This window comes from Seriola dumerili, unplaced genomic scaffold, assembly GCF_002260705.1.
Source record: "Seriola dumerili isolate Sdu_G_001 unplaced genomic scaffold, Sdu_1.0 BDQW01000199.1, whole genome shotgun sequence".
Classification (NCBI taxonomy): domain Eukaryota; kingdom Metazoa; phylum Chordata; class Actinopteri; order Carangiformes; family Carangidae; genus Seriola; species Seriola dumerili.
Genome location: NW_019174454.1, coordinates 1,143,303 through 1,163,296, shown reverse-complemented (window position 1 = coordinate 1,163,296; position 19,994 = coordinate 1,143,303). Strand labels below are relative to the sequence as shown.

General features: G+C 43.5%; 1 protein-coding gene across 4 annotated transcripts in view; it reads right to left on the bottom strand.

Annotated features, from left to right (window-relative positions):
* Positions 1–197: 197 nt before the first annotated feature.
* The window catches only part of sik2 (salt inducible kinase 2), a 54,394-nt gene continuing 34,597 nt past the window's right edge, over positions 198–19,994 (bottom strand). Inside the window, exons 5-15 of one of the 4 annotated variants that reach the window (XM_022753800.1) lie at positions 14,542–14,666; positions 13,958–14,081; positions 10,435–10,661; positions 9,203–9,355; positions 8,570–8,728; positions 6,564–6,795; positions 6,152–6,445; positions 3,905–4,062; positions 2,984–3,097; positions 2,641–2,732; positions 198–2,388 (exon numbers count right to left, since the gene is read on the bottom strand). In XM_022753800.1, the coding sequence (XP_022609521.1) occupies positions 1,683–2,388; positions 2,641–2,732; positions 2,984–3,097; positions 3,905–4,062; positions 6,152–6,445; positions 6,564–6,795; positions 8,570–8,728; positions 9,203–9,355; positions 10,435–10,661; positions 13,958–14,081; positions 14,542–14,666 (2,384 nt within the window). In that variant the 3' untranslated portion in view covers positions 198–1,682. The remainder of the gene's footprint in view (positions 2,389–2,640; positions 2,733–2,983; positions 3,098–3,904; positions 4,063–6,151; positions 6,446–6,563; positions 6,796–8,569; positions 8,729–9,202; positions 9,356–10,434; positions 10,662–13,957; positions 14,082–14,541; positions 14,667–19,994) is intronic. The other 3 variants (XM_022753802.1, XM_022753801.1, XM_022753803.1) reach the window with 3 other exon arrangements.

The window sequence follows — 19,994 nt, the reverse complement described above, 5'->3', positions numbered from 1 at the left end:
TCCGCAATGTGCTCTATTTATGTCAGTGCTCGCGTCCATCCATGTGTTAAATCAATATGCATTTTGCAGATGCTTCTAGTCAAGATTATAGTATGAATATTCTTCACGCATGTGTCATGATCTTGAGATTTTGGTAGAAAACTCTATCTCTCTCTCTTTCTGTCTCACACTCACACACACACACACACACACACACACACACACACACACACACACACACACACACACACACACAGCGAGTGAGTGAGAGATTATCTCCTGGTTACATCATCAGCTCAAGTGATGTCACTGCTGATGACTCAGAGGTCCCCGGGAACCAATCAGAGCTGGCTGTACAGGTGAGGCTTCCATTCATAATCCCTCAACATTAAGGATTAATATTGCTTCAGTATTGCCACAAAAATAGAATAATATTGACTGTCTAACACCGCAACTTCTCAACCAAACACACGTTAATTACATCAGCCCTCATTTATCAGGAAAACGCATGACCCACAATTCAACTGTTAAACAGACATGTGGCCATTTCGCCTGCAAAAACGGGTTATTATCCTCATCATATTGAGTATAATGAAACCTGGCAAGTGTGTGCAATCGGATGGAAAGGTGGAAAAGCAGTTCAGTAGTGTAAGAAATAAATCAGGATCAGTAGTTACATGTTACAAAAACCACAAAGAAAACAAACAAAAAAACTGTATTATTTATGTCACATAGCCTATTCAAAAGACTGCAGCTATACCTATTATTTTTATTAGTCAGTTAACTAATGAAATAGCTTGGAGAGAGTTTATCACTGTTGAAAGCACAAATGTAGCTAAAGCTGAACAAATGGTGCGTTGCTCAGTAACCTGGTGCTTCACTCCACATGTTTAGAGTATTTATTTAGGCAGATGACAAACAAAGTTACCTGTTGTTTTTTGGAGGAATACTCTAAAGTTAGTATTAGTGTTGAAACCTATGCACCACAAACATGTTAGCCTTTGCACTCACATTAGTGTGTAAAATAATTTCTAAAAATGGACACTTTTAACACTTGAATTTGTGGTGATATCCATGGTACCGTGATAAATGAGGGCCATTTTCTCTTGTTCACTTGTTTTTTTTTTATCTATTGAAATAAAAAAAAATGCACAAAAGTGTTTTGAGATGTGTGTTGTAGATGGTGTCCTATTTTAAATACAAAAAGCACTGCCAGCCTTTGTGCTTTTGGTTGCCAGTCAGTCAGTCCTAAGTTTTTTAAGTTCTCTTTCAAACCATTTGTAGGTGAAATGCTGCACTCTGGCAGCCTCCAGGATGTGCAGCATCCCCCCATCCCTGGGCTGCGCAGCGCAGTCCTCACAGGTGGCACAACGTCTGCGACAACAGCAGCCTCGCCAAGTCAACACGGCGAAGCTCACACTGTGCCCCATATCGGACCTGTTCCTGCCTCACAGAGCTGATGAGAACGAGAACAGAGGAGAGGGAGAAAGGGAGGTAGGCTAAGGGAGGATTTTGGTAGAAATGTTGTCTGAGGTTCATCACAACTAAGAAATGAAGTTTGTATTAGTCGTACAAAAATTAACACTTTTCCTTCCCTGTTGCTACGCTTGTGGCCTCCACTTATATCTCCATTCTCTCTGCTCTTAACGCTGTGTAGGTTCTCATTGCTTAATACTGCTTTCTGTTAACCCTCTCAGCGGGCTTTAGTTGACCAGTACGAAGCCATGCTGTGAGTCCACAGTCTCCATCATCTCACTGTCCAGGAGGGAACTCTGCAGCTCAGGCAGGCTCAGACCATCTGAGTGCCCCGGACCAACCAAAACCCCAGCCATAGCTCCAACCTCAGCCTCTCCTGGAGCAGCCGGGACCAGTGAAGAGGGGTCAAGCTGGAACTCATACTGCTCTGGGTGAAGACCCTCAGGGGAAGGCCCCAGGACTTGCTGCTCACAGCCTGCAGCGTAGCTGAAGCCCAGGCCACTGGCAGAAGCTTCATGATGCTGGGGATGGTGGAGCTGGTGATGGAGGTGAGATCCAGGGGGCAGGTGCTGGGTATAGTGGTGATGGCTCATGTAGGGATCATAAACCAGGCCTTCGCCGGGTTCCATCAAAGGGCTCAAACTATGGGGGTGGCTGAAGGGAGGTGAGGCCTGAGGACTGCTCTGCTGCTGGGGCTGAGGCTGATGGGCGGCCGACATGGGGGGGCCCTGAGGGGAAGTTTGAGGTGCCGCCGGGTCCAGAGCAGGGCTACCTGTCTGGTAGGATCCTTCAGCTATCTGCATCTGGTTGAAGTAGGCTTGCAGCCCCATGCCCTGTGACTGCTGCTGCAGGTACATCCTCTTCTGGTTCAGTCTGTAGGGAGAGCAGTTGAGCCCACTTAGATCGGCACCTTGGATAGGTGACACTTTGAATCTACACAAGTAAGAACAAAACGCTTGAAAAATGTATGCATAAGCAGTCATGAGCAAAATTTAGAATGAAAATGGATTTTGGAAACCAAAATGCTGAATAACTCTTCTTATTTGTATTTATTTGCAATAGCTTTTTTGGCTGTAACAATACAGTCCAGTGAAAGGCCACGACTGCTAAATGAACACAAGTATAAAATATTTTATAAAATGGCAAAAAAAGATGTGTGGAGCAGACATTTACAGCGTGATTTACCTGTGTTCTTGAAGCTGTTGCTCTAAACTTCGAGGAGTCTCCTTACAGAAAAGTTGACAGCTAGCAGGACTGTTAGCCAAGACGCTGGCCTTCTGGGCAGAAGAGAGAGTGGGACTGATGACTGCGTTCAGGATAGCTACCATAACTGGCTACAAACTGTGTCATTATTGTTGCATCATAGCAGAGCTGATAAGCCTTAAATTTCCAAATGATATCACTGAATGTTATGTAAATCAGCCATTTGGCTTGATAAGACAGGGCTGTATCAGGCATAAACTTGTATAGACTAGTGGATCATTGAATGTAGTCATAATGAGTGAGTGTAGTTGGTGTTAGACTGTACCTGTAGTCTATGAGTGAGGTATTGTGTCTCCAAACTCTGTCTTCGGGACAGGAGAGGCGGCTGGGGCCCGCCTTGGTATAAAGCTAAGCCCTCCTGCTGCTTGGACGCCTCACCCTTTGATCAAAAACATAAAGCATAAGCATTATAACATGGGATGTGGACGCCCATGCATCCGTACACGCATGCTCAAGGGCACGCGTATCGCAGATGCCCTCTCCTGACGGTTAATAAAGCTGTGTCAGGGTCTGGGTGCTTCATCATGTGGTCTAACTGGATTATCCATGCTGTCTCCTGCCCAAATGCCTGTGTGGTGACTGATCAGCCAGATGCTTTTCTCTAAATGGCATGTACCACAGGGATTTCGCATTAGTTAAATGAAATGAAAGCAAATTAAATGGATGATGGGGGCTGAGCATCATAACCAACAAGGACCTGCAATATTGCATTATAAGAGATGGACAAGAGGAAAACAACTAGATCTTATCTGCTTCTGCAATTGATTTTGTGTGTGTTCTTTTCTTAGGAAAGCCTTCGGATCTTTCCTCAAAAGTTTCCCGTTGCAGTGCGTGCATCACTTTGTGTATATGTGTGCCCGTCTTTGTGTGTGATTGCAGCTTTGCCTATTGAGTGCCAGTCACTACTATGGGTAAGTCTGACTGACTTCAACAATGGCTGCATTCACTTTGGCCTAGGCTCCAGGCCTCAGGCCCCAGGGGGATGGGAGACAGTAAACAAGCCACAGTTGGCTGGCTCTCCTGGGGTTACACAACAGCCTGGGTGCCTGTATGGGTTTTTTTGGGCAACACGGGGTGAGGATAGTAGAGGGACGGAGGCTGAGAACAGGGTTGGGAAAAGAAAGATCTTGAATGTGTTTATATAAAGGGTGAGTGTGTGTTTTTGGGTGACTGCAGTGGGACTAACCTCCAGGAGGTTGTGCAAGTGGTGCTGTGGTCCCAGGGGGCCCAGGACAGCCCCTTCCCCAGAGCCCATCTGCTCCACCAGCATCTGTACTTTGTTCAGCTCCAGGATGCCTTTGGTCCTCGCCAAGTTCTGGAGGTGCTGACGAAACGCAACCAGACCTGAGAGCACAAACAAATGCCCACAGAACAGAGTCACTATGGATTTTTGCAGCTGATCAAGAGAATCACTTTTGTCTACATAACAGGATGTAAAAGGCTCTATCCTTTCAGAGAGTCCGGCTTAATCCTCACTGACGTTAGCAAATTGGTTGACCGGTTAGCACTTTTCATCGCACAATCTGACAATGCGACTGGATGTACGTCATGAGCCGCTGTGGGTGTGTGTGCGCAACAGCAAGTAGCTCTGGTAAGACCCATCCAGTGGTGACACGCTGTAGCTGTAAACGATAGAACCTGACTCACAGGGATGGTGAGAGTTATTTAAAACCAGAGTCAGCAGTCTGACGCAAAAGAATCCACAGCATCAACACTCTCCAAAGAGGATTATAAAGAATAAATAAATAAATAACCGCAAATACCAACTGGGGACACACAGTGCAGGCTGTCAACGTAGAGCTAGAGAAGTAACACACATTTTTAAGCTATAATTATAGTTTCTATTGGCTAAAGCACAGGTGATTTACAACCTGCAGACACAGAATAATGTAGCTGTAAAGGGGAAAATGGAGAGCTACAGACTGCCACAGACTTTGAAAAGAGAAAGAAAAGCGAGACAGAAAATGTGCAGTACAGAGGGAAAAGGAAGATTGCGTGAAAAAGAGAGGGATGGAGAGATAGGAGATGGATTGGAGGGGTGAGAGAGAGAGAGAGAGACAGAGAGAGAGATATGTGGGCTGAAACCTTCAAATAACTGTGATTCATAACATGAATCATCACCGTCGTAGTCGTCACTGGAGAGGATGAGAGAAGGGAAGGGAGAGGAGAGGAGGTAGAGACGGGGAAAAAAAGTGTGTAAAAGAGTGTGTGAAATGAGAGGGTGGGAATGAGGCACTTTTATCCAGCAGGCAGTATACAGATATATATATATGTGTGTGTGTGTGTGTGTGTGTGTGTGTAGAAGGGTGTGAGGGAGCAGCTGCAGCAGGGGTGTTGTGTTGTGTCATGAGAATCAGAGCTCTTCCTCTTGACTGGTGCTGTGTGGACCCCGGAGCCTCAGACATATGCGCTATGACACTTTATACATCAAACTCTCTGCAGTGACTGGGCTTAAGGAGATGTGTCCAATCTGGCATTTAATTGACACTTATATAAGAGCGTTTCTCTCAACCTGTCTACTTGACTACTTCCACTTCTGACAGTGATTTCCTATATGTCAAAGAATGTGTTTTAGTAAACTCTCAAGTGCAAGTCTGAACTTGCTGCATTCAGCTGTGTAGATAGAGCAATAAAGATATTATTGCATTATGTATATTATATGCATATTTTACAACTAACATTGCTGCCTACAGCAGGAAGGAGAGACTAGTTAAGACTTTTCTATATTCAATTTAAGGTGTCTTAATACCTTCTATAACCTTTTTAAGGAAACTGAATTCAATGCTTCCCTGTAAAACCTGAGACCTTTATTACCCACAATGCAACTCGATGGCCAAAAGTTCAGTAAGAGATTGGGCTATGTTATGCTATTTTTCCTTACTCCTCACCCCCAGACTTCATTTTCGAACTTGTCTTCAGACCCAACTGAAGCTGACTCAAGTGACATCACTTGAGTCAAGTTATCAAATTTTGCGTAGCTCCATCTAGAGCCATAAAAAGGCTTTAAACAATGTTTTTTCACATATGTAGTAGTACTCCCCAACATACTTTGATGTGTAAAATTGGTAGAGATCCCATTTAAGACAGATTTGTTTCTTATTGCCAATGGTTTGTGAGGAACTCAATCATCTTTCCATCTCTTCCTTGCAGCCTCCAATCATCTCATCAATTAAACTGCACTGAAAATGCAATGTCATATAACACCAGGAGGGAGACTTGCTACTAAGGTAGCAAAATGGTCATATGCATATTGAGGTTGACCCTCAAATGCAGTGCTTGGGTTTATTGAGGAAGATACTTCACAAATTATAAGTCAATGTAGTCTGAGTGCATGCAGAAAAGTGAGTAAAAAGTAAATTCGAGAGCTGGTCCAAAAAGGAGAATGACTGCATATGGAATTAAGAAAAGACTAATTAACACTAGTGGTTCTGACCTTGGGTGAGGGAGGTGTCAGAGGCACGGCGTCCTTCTCTGAAGCTGATTGGGGAGCGGTTGTGTGTCTCCCTGTGCTGGGAAGTCAGGGCAGCCATTGCGGGGTTGGTGGGGCGAGCGCTCAAGAAAGGCGTAGGAGTGATGCCGGGGGCAGAGCTGTTCGCTGATACCACTTCACTGAGAGAGGGGGGATCCTCCAGCAGACCAAGGTCGCTGTGCATGGAGCCCATGTCGTAGCCGATATCTGAGTCCACGCTACCCATGGAGGGGTTGTGGCCTAGAGTGAATAATTTACCTAGGGGACAAAATTTTCTTTATACATTCAAGAAAGTGATCCAGAAAACAGCTTCATTTTAGCACTGGATGCATGTGACAGACTCTTAAAGTGTGTGTTTGATCAGGTGACATCATACCTTGGTTTGAAGGCCCTGGCTGGTTGGTGACTTCAGAGAGGGTGTGTCTCCTCTGGCCAAACCGAGCCGTCTGATAGGCAGAGAGCAGGTGGGGCGGATCATCCTCTGTGTCGGGCTCCTCAGTCTCAATGCCCTCATCGATCGATGTCTCCATCATGTTGCTAGGTGATGAGGTGGAGGACTTGCGGAGGACAGTGGGGGGAGGTAGGGGATCCAGCAGGCAGCCATTCACCTAGATGGGGGGGGGGACAATAACTTTACATTCAGTATTGACTTTGCCCAGAAGAAAACAGCTCCACACTGAAGCAAGCAGAAGAAAGCAGGACACTTTCACATTGGGACAATCCAAAATGAAAGTTGTTAGCCACATCAGGCATCTTAAAACCATTAGACCACTTTGATACAATAAGGCGACCACCATATTGAGAATGAAAGCTCCGTTAGTTACTCTCCTCCCTCTGTTTTCCCTCCACTCACCACAGTTGGTCTGTGTGTTTGTTACAGCATGCAGGCCTGCCTGTGTGTTGGCGTAGAGGTGGAGGGTGGGGATAAAGGAATGCAGGGCCAGGAAGCGAGCTTTGACTGAAAGTGCTGTGTGACTGACACACACACACAGAGACATAAAATCACACACATTCACACACACAAAGATCATCTGCATGAGTTGCTGCAGTAACCGGAAAGCCTGGTGTTGGTCTAGAAAGAGCAACTTTGCCCAGTTCCCCATCTGCTTTCTGTAGTGTGCTGGGATAGGAATGCTGTTACTCAACCAACACACACACACACACACACACACACACACACACACACACACACACACACACACACACACACACACACACACACACACACACACACACACACTGAGGACAGGAGGGGCAAAATGACATTGAGAAATAGGCGATGAAAAGGGGTGGGGTCATGAGGGGAGACAGAAGTTCAGGGATGAAGAAGAGGCAAGAGAGAGGAAGCTGAATGGAAAAAGGAAAAAGGCAAAAGAACAGGAGAAGGAAAAAAAAATCCAAAAGCTAAAAAAGAAAAGATGAGCTGTTGGCTGATGGGTAGGAAGTCACGGTGGCGAGATCGCTGGAGCAGCGCAGCAGCTTCCTGTCCATGTGTGTTCACTCAGCTCCGCATTAGGTCACATCATCATCACAGGACCGCTTACATAACCATGCTCCATTCATGCAGATAACACGCATTCTGTCTGTGCTCTGTTCTGCTTACCACAGACACACGCGCACGCAGACACACACACAAAAACGTACACATCACTCTTTAATGAAGACAGAAGAGGGGGTGGGATAGAAAAGAAATCTTGAAGAATGATACTGCATTTATGTGAATGTGCGTGTGTGCATTTAGTCCTGCAGGTGTGTGAGGCCATCAACTCAGACCACTGGTGTCTGTGTTCTGTAATAGTTGGTCAGCTCAACCACAGGCCTGGAGGAAAAGGTTGCTGGTTGGCACAAATAAACAGAGAAAGAGGGCGAGCACTCTGTGTGTGTGTGTGTGTGTGTGTCTCCAGGAGCCATGCAGGACAGGCAGCTGTCCTGTCTGATGTGTGCTGGCTGAGTGCTTACATAAGAGAACAAGTTAGCTGCACTCTGGCAGGTTGACGGAGCAAGCCAACGCTTGAAACCTCAAAGGAGTCTGGTGGACACGCACGCACGCACGCACGCACGCACGCACGCACGCACGCACGCACGCACGCACACACACACACACACACGCGTGCATGCACGCACGCATATATACACATGGGTGCGCACAAGCATTTCTGATTCACAGTGAGTGGGTATGCTTTATCAAAGTGAATAACTGTCAAGCTTAGTGGGATAATTTTTCAGGACATACTTGTGCAAGCTGATAATAACCGTAATAACTACAACTTCCATAACTGGAAGGCCAGATGTGAGTGAGCTGTCATATGAGGACGACCACAAAAACAAAAAGACATCTTTGTCCCCAAAGCCTCAACCTCTTTTTACTGGTATTGGACCTACTTTGGGCGTGTTGATGTCCTCCACCATGAAATTCTGCTCCAGAGGACATGCAGTTTGGGCGAAGGTGAAAGCATCAGAGGAGGCTTGGGGCACAGCCGGGGAGCGCAACAGACGAACACCCTGCGGGAGTAAACCCACCTGGGCTGAACCACTGGTCGACTGCAGAGAGGGACAACAACAGAGACTGTGAGACTCTTTGACATTACATCAAAAAAAACCTTTCCAATTCATAGCCAATACTTAACAACATCCTTGATAATGATACAATTATGACAAAATTGAGCTGCAGTGAATTTGACTTTGTAATCTAAACAAGACAAGAAAGACAGATCCTAGATTGTGCGGAAAATGAAAGAGAAATTGACAAACGTCGGTAAGAAGAGACAGTGGGCAAAGAAAAGAAATAATGAATTATGGAGCTGAGGGAGACGCACGAAGATCAAGGCTGGGCGGAAAAGACTGCAAGAGAGTAGGTGAAGACAGAACCTGGCTGGACAAATAAATTAATGTCTGTCCGTTTGTTTGTTCCTAGGTGCAGGTGTGAATAATGGAACTTTGATCAGGGAGGCGTGGATGATAATCTCTGCATACATTATTCAGAACCCCCTCCTCGCCCAGACGTCCTGCAGTTACCTTGACGACAGTCTGTTCGGCGATGGTGCTGGGCCGCCGCTGGCGGGCGTCGAGCCTCTGTTCGACAGGGAAGCTGCAGCGATGGGCCTTGAGCCGTTCCACCAGCAGGTAGTAGATAGCAGCAAAGTGGTTGTAGCTTTTGTTCTGCAGAGACTAGAGGATGGCATACAATATAAATGGCGGCGTCTGTAATTGAAGTTATTACTGAAGCACACCTTCAATTTTGGATGACTTGACCGCGACAGCTCTTAAGATATGATGAGATAATTCTTTAATTATCCCTGTGTGAAATTGGGTTACTGCAGCAGCTTCAGAACAGAGAATAGATTAAAAATACAACTGGTAGGGCACTCAGAGAGTGCAGACCTCTGCCAAGGCGAATGTCAAACACCAGACTTCAGAGAAAAAAAATCAACTTCATGATAAATGATCCGGATCTGCCCCAAAATTTATTGGGTTCTTCCCTTGCCCATTCCTTTAAAGTTTGGTGCAAAAAGGTTTGATACCTTTTGCATAAAGCTTCTTTCAATCATTCAAATATTGACAAATAACAGTAAGGAGACCTACAGTGTGAACTGCATTTCCCATGTGTGCACTATTGGATGTCGTTATGAGCCGTCTGATTTACATGCAGTAAAAGTCGGCCACTAATAGGTATAGATATATTATGATGTTCAGGTATAACTAAAATTATGTTCCTATTCTACCTTTTATCTATACCTTGCAGTTATGAACAAAATGCCCTCAAAGAACTTCTGTCAATGTATGTGGATTATCATTGCTGCCTCTAACTAGCTAGTAACTAAAACTGTCAAATAAATGTAGTGATGTAGATGTAAATTGGCATTAAGTACATACTCAAGTAAAGTACAAGTACCTCAAAATTGTACGTCAGTACCTGAGCAAAAGTTATTATCCCCCACTGGCTGTTCATGTTAGCAGACAATTATTTTCTCAAGGGTGAGATTAAGGCACAAGGGAGGCCCCATGTCTGGGTTTGCCTAGGGCCCCTGCATTACTAAATCCACCCCTACTTCCACAAGAATGAGAACATGATTCCACATGTTTTTATCCTTCTTGTATCTGTATGTTGCTCTATTACACTGCTGGACATACATATTCTACATAAGCAGAATAATGCATATTCACTGTGACCATCTGAAGTCTGAAGCTTTAACGTTTAAAGCACTCCCCTTCTTATCCCTGTTGAATAAATAAGGCAAAGTCCTCACCTCTATAGTCTTGTGCTGGTCGATGCCAAGGCTGTGCATCAGGCGAAGGACCTGTTCGCTGTACTCTCCCACGCCCACCTCGCCCTCAGCAGACAGGAGCTGTTGGTACAGGACAGGCCTCTGTACTGGAACGTCCAGAGCCATCCACTTGTGCTCCTTGATCTGGGCCACAGACAGACGCTTTGACGGATCCAGGACCAACATCCTGCGGATCAGGTGCTCACAGTCTGCAAGGGATGAAAAGGAAAAACATAGACGTGGTAAGAACATTTTTATAGTCTTTCATATTTTAGATCATCCCTTTCTAAAAAGGAAGAGGTTGTGTTTGATAACACAAGGCATGTCTTGCATTAGCTATGATGAAGCAAATTAAGCTACAAACCATCAAGTCCTCATCAATGTAGCCCAGAGGTAGTGGGGCTGAAATAACACTTAGGAGCTTAAAATCTGCTCAATTCTTTTCTTAGTTTCTTCTGCCGTCACTTTCTGAGCAACGTGTCTACACTCTTTTCTACTTTCCTCCCCTCCTAATGAGAGCTCCTCACCTCTTGTTAGTGGCTAGATGAGTTTGACGTCAGACACAGCTGGATTCTTAACAGGATTACAGTTCCCCTGGCTGTGCCGCTTTGGCCTACCTACACCCCTACTGCTTGCACCACATTCCTGCCTGCCACACGGCATCTTTACCCATATACCCTGCTGATACAGTCTTAAAGTAAAACAGGTGTGTTTTCAAAAAATAAGCTCTGCAGTTGGTCATTATTTTCTTTAATGCTGTCTTTACTGGAATATGTTTCTCAAATTAATGATCTGTACCTTGCATTTTCTGAGTGAAAAGTCAACTTGTCTTTTTCAAAAATCTCAAAACAAAACACGATTCAAGTGCTGTGCTTAGGTGATTAATGTTCTGTTTTTGAAACACATTTTAAGTCTAATTATCATAATGTCTTTCTTCCAATTTTCACACAGTAGAGGCAGAGCTTCCCAGTCATAAGTGACACTTCACAGAACATTCATTTTTGGTAAATTTGATTAAAATTTTGGAGTTTTCAAAGAGCCAAAGTTAATTTTTTAACACACATTAGCAACCTCCTGCAGGTCACCTTCTCTCCTGTTCTATCACTGTCCATAGATATCCTGTCTTCAGTCACAGCGTTAGGAGAGAGCCCAAGGACCTGGCTGCCAACATTAACTCCCTGCTGCACATTCTTCCAAGCACTGCTGATCTACTAACGTCTACTTACATCACGTTTTTCTACCTTGTGCCTGGCAGTTCAGCCAACTCAATTTTTTCCCCCATAATGAGCATAACCAGTGTGCCCTTCACTCCCCTTTTAAACCATGCTGTGGTATCATAACAGCTTGTGCAGCTGCAACCTGCTTCAAATCCAATACAATACATTACACTACAATTTGTTTGACCCAGAAGTTACTCAGGCTCTGTGTTGCTACAGCCGTGTTTATAGCAACAGTTGAAGCAGAGCACATTTTTCAAAGCTACTAACCACCAGGGAAGGCTGGACTATGTAAAGGGGCCGTCACCGCATAAGCGTCTAGCTGGCCGGCTGGCTGATTGATTGGCACACTGTTCTTAGCCATTACATTACACCACCATGACTCAACCACAGAACCATCCCAGTTAACACTTGCAATGTCCCAGTGGTGTAGAGTTGCACCAAGTCCCTCAGTGAAGGAGACCAGCACTCTGTTGCAAAAGGTTGAAGAGCAGAGAGCAGGTACTGAGGCTTTATGTTTATTGTCTATTTTAGTATTTATCTATCAGACAGAGGAACTTAAAAATAACAGACTATAACCAATATATAAAAATGCTGCTGTGAACATAACATTAAGAAACACAAATTGCAATTCAAAGCTGTCAAACATTAGCAGATTTCACATCAAACTCCTAGTTTTGTTCCAGTATGGACTGTGATTGGTCAAACTGATTTGTCAACAGTAAACTGTTTTGCAAATGAATTGATCATTCAAGTAATTTTCTAAAGCAAACACTCCAAAGTTTTCTCTGTTTCATATCATTGTTAATTGCCTATCTTTGGGACTGTCTAACAGAACAAGCAATCTGAGGACATCACCTGGAGGACCAACAATGACGCTTTGTACAAGAGGGGCATTTCCTAATTTCTTAGGAAGCTTAGATCTATCAATATATGTAGGAATATGCTGGAGATCTTCTACCATCTACTGTGCTGTGCTGCACTTTACAACAGCCCACCTCTATGTGACAGGTGAACAGAATGCTGCACTACCATCTGTACATACTGTCTATATTATACTTTTATTTCATTTATTATACACTGTTATTTTGCGCACTTCTAATTGAGCTCCACTCTCTCTTAAATTGCACACCTTCCTGCTGTTTCTGATATTGGATCAGTTAATCAATATAATGCTGGTTTAGGCTATTCTGTACTACCATCTACCAGGCCTGTGCAATGTGCAACATCATGGGAGACATAAAACAACATCTACTGTAGTCATTAGTCAGTAAGTTGGGAGAGGACCACAACATTCAGAGTTTACTGTGCGGTGCTAGGCTGTTCTGTGTACCACAGCGCCAGTGAGAGGAATGAGTAGATGAGATGGACTGTTTCTGGATGAAGAAATCGGCACACTCTGTTCTCCTTGTTCAGGGAACAGGGACTGGACTGGGGGTGGGAAGGCGGGTTTGAGTGTCAGTCTGGCCAAGGAGCTGACATTACACTCCTACATTCCCCTTATGTCTTAATTGTTTCAAGGTCCTGAACAGGAAAAAAAAAAAAGAAATCTGGTCGACTCTCTCACCACACCCCCTGTGGAGAAAGTGCTACAGACTTGCAGATGGGATACAGAGAAACAAGACAAGAGAAACAGACAGGGCCACAGACGGACAGGAAGATGTCTCACAGACAGAGCATGAGTCAGACAGACATACGAGCAGACAGACAGGCAGAGTCTCCTCAGAGAGACAGACAGGCAAGCTGCTGGAAGGCCTCACTGGCTCTTCCCCAGGTTACATAAACAGCTCCAGCTCTAGACTTAATCTGTTGCCAGCTAGCTAGCACAGCCGCTAACAGCAGGACTGCTTTGAGACAGTTAGCCAACCTGACTCACTCTGCAGCATGCAGGCATGCACATACACACTGACACATTACAGAGGACATTAGCAGAGTGTCTCTTACTGTATCCCCTTCAAATGAGCGTAATGCTCTCTCGTTAATGAAATGACCCCCTGACTGGTTATAGCCACAAGAGAGTCTGCCAGTGATCATGCAAGAGTATGGTGACTTAAATAGGAAAGTGTGATCTATTAATCTGAGCAGCACTGTCCCTCACAGGAATTTTCATGCCATTTTTGTCTCAGTTTGACTACATACTGTGATAAAAAAGACTGGAAGGTGTCTCACAAATGCACTGCATGTGTGTACATTTTCAGGAATGTGAGGTACTGATGAGTGGGAGTTGGCACAGACTCCTCTTATTTTCTGTCCAATATCCCAGAGAGAATGAGCTCGTCTCCTCTTACCTTCCGTCATGAAGTAGGGGATGCGAAACCTTCCCTCTAGGACTCTCTGTCTGAGAACAGGCAGAGTGGGCCCATCGAAGGGCAATGCGCCACACACCAGTACGTACAGCACCACCCCCATACTCTGTGAACATGAAAAGATGCACACACATAGATCAAGGTCAGGGCAATCAGTAAACCAATCAATCAATCAGATGTGTCCGGATGTAAATAAGTCTAAGATTATTGTTTGCATTCACAGACTTGCATACTGTACACACAAATGCCGGTCCTTCACACAAACACAAAAAATTAATTGCAATATACAACAGGCAATAAACTGCATTTGGGAAATCACACTCCACATCCCTACAGCACCACATGACAGGAACAAAATCTGCTGAGTTCATATTAAATATATATAGATACATATTTGGTATTCAAAACTTATTGTTTCAGCTGATGGTAAGTCCTGTACAAAAATATCTCAAGGAAATAGATGTACAGTCTGTGATATGTATTCAATGCATATATCACTGTATGTTTAATTGAATATTAAATATAATGTGGCACAGTTATCTTCAGTATGCAACCAGTCAGCTTACCCAGATGTCAAGCTGCGGGCCCTCATACTGCTGTCCCTCAAAAACCTCTGGAGCAGCATAAGGCGGGCTGCCGCACCATGTGGCCAGAGGCTCCCCAGGCTGGAAGAAATTCCCAAATCCAAAATCTACATAACACAGAACACCAGAGGTAAGTGGGTGAGTGGGAGAAAAGGTGAAGATCATTTCAAACATTAAAGTTGAAACTGTAAAGACTTTTCCAAAATTGGACAACTGACCACAAGGTGTTTACAGCAGTTTATGTAAAAAGCCAACCTCTAACTGTAAGTATTTCTTGTGACTGCAAAAAAAGGGAAGCGGTTACAGTTACAGTATAGCTGTGGTGATGTGCATGCTCAAGTGGTCAAACCGTATGGAGGAAATATGCAGAACAAGAGAGGAGAGTAATGCCTTGTGATTGAGAGTTTTTAAGTGTCTCCATGGGGTCTGCAGGTTTTGCATAACGTAATATGTGATCCACATATTTTTGCATTGAGGAAATGGGCCTTTGCATGAGGTAACCTCCCCTGGAGACTGACACGAGGTCATCAGTGCTGTGCTCTGATTGGTTGTCGTGTAGAGTGACTGATTTTAAACCTTCAGAGGAGTAAAACAGGGGAGTCTAACTTACACTTGCACAGATACACACAGAGAGAGGCTCACGTCTGCCTTTCATTAAAATCCAACTAAAAGCTGTAGTAATATCTGCCAAATCACACTCAGTCAACTTGCGTGCCTGCAATCACTCAGCCAACCCCTTTTTTCTATTAGTTTGTATCATTCTCATCCCACCTCCGTCTTTCCTAAATGTTCTCCAGTAAATGATCCTTTGTCTCCTGTCCTGGTTTGGTTTTACAAGACTTGCGTTGCTACTAGCGCTTACTTCTCATGATCGTTCCATTAATTCATCAGCAGAAAGTTAATCAGTGATTATTCACATAACAGATTAATAATTTTAAATCAAGAAAAATCTTTAACATTTGCTGGTTATAGCTTCTCAGATAAGATGATTTGATGACGAATAATAGAAAATAATTCCAGGTCAATTTAGGTCATTATCAGTGGGACCCTGTGATGGTGTCATGGGACCCGACAGCAACAGAAGCAGACAATCAGGCTCACTTAACCCTCCACCCCCACCCTTTTTCCATAATTCAAAACAGTTACATAAACAGAAAAATGTATTGCAAAACAAATAAATAACACTGATAAAAAAAAAAATCTGGCTTACATAATGGGGCTGGAGGTGATGTGGGTTCATACACACAGTGAGCAGTGTGAGAGCAAGAGAGACCGAATTTGTAACCAAATCCTTTTCCTTTGCTCTGTAACTGTAACTACTGTCAAAGTGGCGCGCCCCCCCCCCCCCCACACACACACACACACAAAATATCTCACATTGTGTAGAGCAGCATTTAATTTATATAGTCTATAAAATGCAAGAAAGTAGTGAAAGCATTGTTTCTTGGAGCAAAATACAACAGTCCAAAACCCAAAAATATTCTGTTTACAAAGACATAAAACAGAAAAGCAGCAAATATTCACATTGAAAAGGCTGGAGGCGACAAATTATTGGAAATTTTCTTTGTTAATTTAATTAAATGAGTCTTTAACTATCAAAATGTTTGACAGTTTTCTGTCTGTTAACTGATTGTTTCATCGACAAATTGTTTAGGGTGTGATAGTGTCTGAGGCCTTATGATTAAGAGGTCTACCATATAATGTCACTGCAATGCCCATTTGTTGCATGACATTGTCGATCCATCTCTCCTCTAAAGGAAATTCTAGTTCACTGTTCACATGTTGGACTCAGGTTTGAAAGATTAGAGCAGTGCACACGTCAACTGAAAAGAAAATAGAAGGTTTGACACTGTGTGTGAGCATGTATTCAGTCTATTTAATTACTGCAGTGCAGGTAACGGCAGGTGTGGAGGGTAAAGCAGTACGCCACAGTAAAGTTTATTACAAGTATGTTTACTGTCTGATGCTGCTGTGAAGGTGAGATGTGAGAGGCAGAGCAGAGCGGAGCAGTGCAGTCGGTTTATCGTCAGAAGCTGTGACCCAATTCATGGAGCTGAATACTGAGCAGACTGGTTGACGTCAAAAGCTCCAGCACGCTGCAGGCTACTAACAGCACTCACAGCTCAACAGGAAGGGCGGGGTGGGGAACAAGTGTGTGTCGCGCACAACAGTATTAGCATAATATTAGCCTAAACATGTCACACTGGAATATACTCCTGCTAACAAAACTGTGTTTGTGTGCGTGTTGATGTGACGAGTGTATGAGAGAAGAGGACAGCATCCAGCAGTCAAAACTGTATTGTTCCTAATAACAGGGTATGAGCATTGATACAGTTAATGGTTGTAGCCAAGGATGCACTGCACTACGCTGGATACACTCTTCCTTTCTCTTCTCGTGCCTTTTCATCTGTTCTCTTCGCTCACACTTGTTATCACCTAAAACCTTTTTCTCTCTTGTTGTCGTTCTGCTTGTATACTTCAGGCTCCTGAAACCTCAGCACAGCAGCACCTTCCACTGCTCTTTGACTGCCCCTGGCCACCCTTGGCTGCCCGAATCAAATTCAAGTCACTAATGCTTGCCTACAGAATGACTTCTGCATCTGCACCCATCTACTTGAACCTAATCATAGAGGCTTATGGCTCCTTCTCAGCCACTGCATTCCTCCAAGGAACGTCATCTGGCATTGCCATTCCTACACACACAAGGCAATCTCAGTCCAGAGTGTTCTCGTCTGTGGTTCCCCGACCAAAGGGGGACGAGCTACCAAATGCTACCAGAGCAGTGGTATCCCTCTTTATCTTCAAGAATCTCTTGACGAGTCATCTCTTCCAAGAGCACCTCCTCTCCTAACACACATAACCTACACTTACTGTGCACTTCTTTACCTGATCTCCTTGCACTTTGTCTTATTGAACAGATTTAGTACTTACTGCCTACTTCAAAGCCTGCTACTATATTGAACCTTGAATGTTATCACTCACTTGTAAGTCGCTTTGGATAAAAGCGTCTCCCAAATGAGTAAATGTAAATGTATTCCTGTATAACAGATGCTACCAAGACATTTCGTTGACTTCACAGCTCTTCTCCACTTGAGCTTTTGTTGCGCTAAGTTTATAGTTATCACATGTCCACATATGTCCACAGTGGCAGCTGTTCAATCAAAGTTTAACAGTCTCACATTAACTGAGAACCTCAACCTGGTACGATTGATTTCACTTCAAACAATTTCCACTGCAGTCTTATATCTAATAGATGGTAGATTTGGTTAGAAAACTTTCTTGTTGGAATATTTCAGGCTATTAAACCTAAAACTGTTTAATGATTTATACTAGTGGATATTTAGGTGCTAAGGGTGAGTTGTGGTTTAAACATCTGCCTCAAGGAAACTATTTACAACCACTGATAAGGACCACTCTATGGGCATGTGTAGGGGGCAGCCGGAGGTAACAGAGGTAGAGAAGTGGTAATTTATGTGTAAACGCTAACTGTCTTCTTTTTGGCGCGCTGAGTTTTAGGTTTCACTTAGGGTCGGAGTCAGATGGGAAGGAGGAAGCCAGCAGAGCCAATCAGAAGACGACAAAATGCCCATGCACATTTCTTTGTTTGTATCTGTATAAATACACTGGATCAGGGAAAGTTAGGTTATCAGACTGTGGACTGACCAACACTTGTTATTGGTTAGGGAAATACACATCTGATCCAGAATTCTGTATTTGTTCATTGCTTGTTGAAAAGATTTACTAAACAAATTTAACTAAATTCTTTGGTGTGGACATTTACTGGTCTTTTGAGTATTTTGAACACTGCACACACCCTGTGGGGGGGTGAGAGTTTTTTCCTCCAAACAGCAAAAAACTCCTTCATTCTCAAAGTGGGAAATACAGTAAATATCATGGTATATGTGACTGTATAAAACTGTTTAAGGTACTGAAAACTCATATTCCTACCACGATGGGGTCCCACATGAACATACAAATTTATGCCAAATTTAAACAGTTCTTGTTATTTCATAGAAACCAATTTCTACATTTATGTTTTTGTCTGTTCTCTTCTCTTCTGACTGGTTTGCTCCATTGATGTCATGTACGTCTGAGCAACAAACACGATTTATCAACAGAATCTGATCACTGTAAGTGAATTGTTTTGTCACTGTCAATCAAATCTAATCACTTAACAGAGCAGATTAGCTGAGTTTTATACAGTGCCTAAATAGGGTTTTTTCACCCAATTGTTTTTTTACTTTTTGTTGTTTTTGTTTGTATTTAAATATGAACCTTTAATGTACCAGGGAAATTTTGAAGATTTGACACCAAACCTCTTAGGGACTTTAAAAATCATGTGATATGATCAAAAGCTCCAGAACAGCTGCTAAATGGGCCTTGAGGTGAACTACTGTTTGCAAGGTCAAAAATGGACTTTGATGCTCAATAGGAATGCTTGATTAACGGTAATTACAAAAAGTGAATACCTGACAAATCAAGGTCCTTCATCAGACTGTTGTAAAAATCTTGTAAATCAAATACAGCCTGTTCACAGTCCTGCTCACTGACTTGAAACATAGATCACAATGATCCAATATATAGTATTACAGACCTAAACTGCTGGGGGATTTCCATGACGCACCGAGCGCACTCTCTCTCTCTCTCTCTATCCATTTATACCGTACTACTTCATGTCACTAACTTTGTATTTTTTCTCTCCCTTAGTTTGTGCTTCTCCTCTCTGTGTGTCTCTCTCTCTGTCCTCATTCTGCAGGTATTTGTTTTTGGAGCAGCAGGATCCAGATCTGCCACTACAACACTCGTTATCATCATTGTGTATACTGCTGTCCATTCTCTCTCTCTCTCTCTCTCTCTCTCTCTCTCTCTCTCTCACTCTCTCTCTCCTCCCTCAACCCCTCTTTCTGCTCTCGAACCCAACCAGTCAAGGCAGACGGCCTCCCACCATGAACCTGGTTCTGTTGGAGGTTTCTTGCTTTTCGCCAAATGCTCGCTCCTTGTGGGAACTGTTGGGTTTCTCTCTATAACAAAGAAGGTCTTGACCTTACCCGTAAAGTGCTGTGAGATAATGTATATTGTGATTTGGAACAGTTGAATTTAATTGAATATAATCAGAGATAATAAAGGAATAGCTGCTAGGAAGAAGTCTCCGTCTACTGTATTGATTATTTCATGGTATACTGTATGTTGTCATATTGTACAACCAGTGTTTTCCTTTTGTTTCTTTAAAGATAGATCCATGTGTCTAGATGTAAAAGTAGTTAGAAACTGTTTCTCCACCAACTATACTTGATCTGGAGATTGTTTGTACTCACTACATTGTTTAATTGAGCATGAAACACCTTTCAAGTTTGGCGAATTTCCATGGCATCACTATGTTGATGGCTTCAACCTTGAAAAATTCAAATATAGTTAATGAAGCTATAAATGCCTGG